Source organism: Apaloderma vittatum, unplaced genomic scaffold (assembly GCF_000703405.1).
Source record: "Apaloderma vittatum isolate BGI_N311 unplaced genomic scaffold, ASM70340v1 scaffold28011, whole genome shotgun sequence".
Lineage (NCBI taxonomy): Eukaryota > Metazoa > Chordata > Aves > Trogoniformes > Trogonidae > Apaloderma > Apaloderma vittatum.
Window position 1 is genome coordinate 52,882 of NW_009701268.1, and position 5,225 is coordinate 58,106.

Genomic DNA, 5,225 nt, shown 5'->3' on the forward strand with positions numbered 1-5,225 from the left:
TGTTACCACGGACCATATTTACCCGGTAAGACCCTTACCTGTGCTCTGCAAGCCAACAGCTGGATAAGCTGATGGTGCAAATGGCACCGCTCTAACCAAGAGCAGAGCTTCAGCCAAGGGCTGCAGATGCACTTACGTGGGAACGGGGTTCCCTTTGCCTTCACATTCAATGAAGATGTTATCCCTTGGGTCGACAATGTAGTCCTTCACGGACTGCTTGGTGATTGTGGGGGGCTGAGGCACTGCAAAGCAAACAAAAAGCCGTGAGGAGGGCTGTGTGAAGAAGGTGAATCCCCTCTCTGCCCATCCTGCAGCAGATCCTGATGGGATTTCAGCTTCTTCCCCAGCACGTGGGGTTTAAAGCCCTTCAACACCTGAGGAAATTACCGCAAGCGTTCGTAGGGGTCTGCTGCTCATCACCCTTCAGACCATTAGCACTGTTCAGACTCCCTGTCAGTACTGTGAAGCCCCTGTTTCTCACTCGGTATCTCAGTCTCATTAAGAAATTTCACAGTTGCATCCTCCTGTGACCTCAGGTCACTTGACTCAGACTGAGGCGTCCTGGCTGCACACCTCAGAGACAGGGGCTGCAGCTGGGAGAGGGAGCCAGAGCGCCACTGCAAGACGTTTACAGGTATTCCCCCGTGCAAAAAAGAGCCTCAAAACTTCCCAGGTTTACCCCAAAGGAGCACAGCGCTGGTGTTCAGACGGGCAGAGCTAGTGATGTGGCAAACGTGGCAGTACATGCCGTGGAGCTCAGCTGTGCAAGGCAGAGGAGCCTGCTCTCCTCTGGGATGTGGCATGATCACTTCCAAGCTAGAAACAATATCTGCATTGGAAAGACACTGCCTGGTTGCTAGACCATCAGCTCCCTGCTTGGTACAGACCCCTCCTGCCCTGTTCCAGCCATGCAGAGGAGACAGACACGTACACACAGAGGGCGAGGGGAACACTTACATTCACTCTGAATAGCTGCTGTTATTCCCAAAGTGTAAGCACAACGAAAGAAAAACAAAACAAAGGTTAATTGAAGAACAAACCCATAAATGCCACGTACACAAAAATAAACATACACAAAGGTTAATCGTAAACAAACCCATATATACCATGTACACAAAAATAAACATACACAGTTATTGTAGGGCTTGCAAATACTATACAGAAATAATTTTTATGATTCAAGCATGTTCTGATCTATCTACTTACTGTCCATGTGGGAGAAGCTGCTGCTGAGAGGTCCTGTTAGCGTCAGCTGCCACAAGTTTTTTTAGGCCAAATATATATATACACACATATAAATATAGGGAGATGCTCCTCACCCACGTGGTCTGGGAACAGCTGTGTGTAACTGCCTCTGTGCACCTTATTTACAAATATCTGTCAGGCAAGGGACTTGTTCGGGAAAGGATGACGGAAGGGTGCTCTTGGTTACAATCCTAATTTCCCAGCAGCGCTGGAGGGGACGATGCTCAGTGCTGGGCAGGAGGAGGAGGCCAGAGAAACAGTGAGCTGCTGAGAAATGGTGAGCCGCTGCCTTGAGCATTTCTCCACCAGCTGTCAGCATTTCTCTTACTTTTCTAAGGTCACATTACATTTAAGTAGAAAAAATTGCTCCTTTCCTGATGCAAAGCACAAGAAATGGCAGCAGGCTGTTTGCACACCCATGCAGTTTTCCCAGCTGCACTAGATCCTACTTCCGTGCCAGCCGCCTGGATTTCTGGAATATGATCGATGCTAACAAAGCCAGGCCTGAAGGAACCACCAAGCTCTGTGCATCTAATAAAATTCCCATTGCTGGGAGCAAGAATTCCCTGTGTTGACTCCAGGGAAAGACGTATTTTAATCCACAATCATCTGGAATGCAGCAGAGCAAGGACTCGAGTCTGGGACCCCCTCTCTATGCTTTCATGTACCACAAGTTATGAAATCGGAGCTTTTCCACCTATTCTCTTTTCCAAATTTCAGCCAAAAGGCACCGCCTCAAATTTTTCCTTCCTCTTTTGCTGCCCAGAGTCAGGGATCATCTGAGGTACCACAGCTACCACACACTGGACTCCAGTGAGTAACGACCCAGAGGGTAGAAATCTCTCCTATCAAGAGCAACCCTGGCATTTCAGCCCAAATTTAAAACCCAGCAAAAGCTGTGCTTTTTCTATTAATGCACCGCTCGCTGGAAGATTTCTGTGCATTGCGCTGTCGGAAGAGATTCCCTGCAGCGACAGGCTGATTATTATTAACAGCCGCTACAGGAGGAAGCTGGGACACAAAGAAATTATGAAACTGGTTTCCAGAACAGTGGCAGAGCAGGTCTCAGTATGAACCCCCGTCTCAAGTGCATTCAAACAAGTCACGCATTTCCCATGTGCTGGTGTGGAGATGCCTGTTCAGCAGAAACACCAGCTCATGTCCCCCCCTTTTCCTCCTCGCTCCATATCCCCACCCCGCTCTTGTGCTTCTGAATAAAACACAACTCCTGTCTCATCATTAACCAAAAAAAGCCCTGTGAGAGAGAAAAATCATATTGCTCTGCAGGACCTTCGTGGATTCTCAAGGACTTGGGTAGCATCTGCCCGATAAGACCAAGAGCGATCTCATGTCCTCCACAAAAGAGCATCCCAAAGCCTGCCCCTGCTCTGCGGGAACACCAGAAGTCCTGGGATGCTCCAATGTAAATCAACAGGCTGAAGACACGTCAGATCTGCTCTGATGCTGTCCCACTTTGATATGTCATTTCGAGTCCTCTGCTCAACTTCTGAGGTAGATTGACCAAATGGGAGAGCGATCTAGGTGACTCTGTGGGGAGCTTGTGGTTTCAAAAGATAAATAGCCCCAAACCAAACAACAGAACAGAAAACCTTAGGCTGGACCAGTAAAGCCACCTGGACCCTGCACATTTTCCCTCTACAGTTTCATCAGGAGTTTCCAGAGGGGCAAACCATGACTTACAATCCAGAGGGACTTCGATGGCGCTGCCAAGGTGAAGAAGGTAGAGAGCGAATGCGATTGCTGTGCGGGCGAGCCGGCGTCTTTGCATGACCATCTTGGAGCCTGGGCAGCGTCAGGACCTCAGTCGCGTCCCCCAGGGCGAGCAGACCGGCGGCGGCACGCGCAGACGGAGCCTCAGCTGCAAAACACAAACCCAGCGGTCACGGAGATGTTTACAGCTCCATTTCTGTCGTCTTTCTTTTTGGCAGCTCTGGAGAGAGAAGGTTTCCAAGCCAAAAATATTTGTGCGGATGGACAGGGGTGCAAACAGCGTCAGAAAGAGTTTTCAGACTCTGGTGAACCGCATACAAGCCTGTGGTCACTGTCCTCCCCAGCCCTGGGCTGTTCTGCTGGCATGAAATCAGTTATTTGTGCTCAAATCCTGGAGAGAACTCTTGGGTGGAAGAAGGACCGTGTTCTCCCCTGGGATGAACGGAAAGTTACTCCAAGCAGTTGAACACAAAAGCAGTGAACGGGCCTCACGGGATAAAATAAAAAGGATGATTTGCTCTTTTAAAAAATGATCAGAATTGTGGTTTATGCACGAGAAATACCTAGGGAACATCTGCTCCCTCCAGCAGGATGAGCTCTGCCTCCATGTGCAGCCCGGCAGCAGCAGGGACCAGCTCCAGAGAGCCCTCCGGTACCACGAGCCTGTCACCGACCTGGCACAGCTCTAGAAGGGTCAGAGCAGGGCAGGACCTTTCCCGACTGCTCTCTAAAGGAACACATTTCCAATGAGGCTCCAGCTGTTTACCTCCTCAAACCCTGGCGCCGGATGTGCAGCGCGCTCCCAAAACCACCCGTCAAACCTCCTTGGGACCATGAGGTTATCACTTCCATTTTCCATACTTTTTTCTTTTTTTAATGTTAATAAACCTAGAGACTAAAAGCACAAGAAGAAAAGCAGAAAGGAGAATTTATCAACCTGCCTGTACAATAAAAGCCCCCTTAGAAAGGCAGGGGTTGCACTGCAGCAGAGTTACGACTCCCTCTAATAGAGTTATGAAAAGGGGACCGGATGCACCGACAGCTCTCCTCGGTGCAGAACAAAAATAACGCCAGGGCAGCAAACAGTGGAAAATCCCCAGCCAGGCTCCACACCGCTCCTCGCCAGCCTCTCGCCGAGAAAAAAAAAGCAGCGAGAGGCCGTTTGGCAAGCACAGAGAGCCCGTCTTCCCGAAATACAGGTCACCGGCTGCAGCTCTGGGTGCTGAGACCCCTTCGGCTGCTCCCCAGCTGGCACAGAGCAAGGGTGGGAGGGAGGGAAGGAGGGAGAGGGGACCCGGGAAAACAGAGAAAACTCGGGGAGCGCAGGGGCTGCCGGGGGTATCGCAGGGAACGCTGCCGGGAGCCAGCGAGGAGCAGATGGCGAGGAGGATCAACAGCCCCGATATGCTCTCCAGAACCCCGGATGGGCTCAAACTCAGTACGAGGCAACTTTTAAGGATGTTTTTCCCTGTTACCCTTATGGGCAACAAGATGTGCTTAATGGTTTCCCCATCCAGCCCTCCCTCACTGCTCGAGTGTCACTGGGGTCTCTGGGCCCCCGCTCTCGGGCTGAAGCCCGAAGGAAATGACCACCCCAGCGCGTCCCAGTTACACCAGATGACAGATTGTAGGTTGTGAAGGGGCTTGGAAGGGAGTGTTGCTCTGATCTTTTTTGCTCGTTCTAAGGATTTTCCAATCCAGCTGTTGCAATAAAAATAGCTGAAGGACAGAATAATTATAGGACTGGGCCAGTAATTAAAGTCATGTTCAGGACTTCCGCAGTCCTGTGATCAGGTCATGCTGAACAAAGCTTTTCAAATTACTTCTATAGCTTTCTGTCTAAGGGAAAATATCATTTTGATCTGTAGCCTTCAGTTTTTAAAGTGGTTCGTTTCTCCAGTTACAGCTTAAGATGAGTAATGGATCAGCTGCTTTAATGCCTTTCTGTTACTAAGCACGAGTCTGACTTATGAACTGAATCAGCCAATACTGCAACCAGAGATTTAGCAAGGCAAAGATTTCTGGTGTCCTTACTATGCTCACACACTGATCCTTCACATCGCTACCACAAAATGCCTTAAATCCCTCTTCATTCACAGATGCAGGGAGGGGAGGTGCAGGACAGCGGGCATTTAAACAGTGCACATCTCATCATGCTGCTTAGAGCCTGAAAGGCAAAGAACAGGCTGTTTTCTTTAGGCTGGGTACTAGTTAGTGTGAAAGAAATGCCCGTGACACGAAGGAGTAGG

At 49.8% G+C, this 5,225-nt stretch overlaps 1 protein-coding gene across 1 annotated transcript in view; it reads right to left on the reverse strand.

Annotated features, from left to right (window-relative positions):
* The window catches only part of NFASC (neurofascin), a 49,219-nt gene extending 46,179 nt beyond the window's left edge, over positions 1-3,040 (reverse strand). The window contains exons 1-2 of the mRNA XM_009879098.1: positions 2,947-3,040; positions 137-242 (exon numbers count right to left, since the gene is read on the reverse strand). Coding sequence (XP_009877400.1) covers positions 137-242; positions 2,947-3,040 — 200 coding nt within the window. The remainder of the gene's footprint in view (positions 1-136; positions 243-2,946) is intronic.
* Between the last annotated feature and the right edge of the window lie 2,185 nt (positions 3,041-5,225).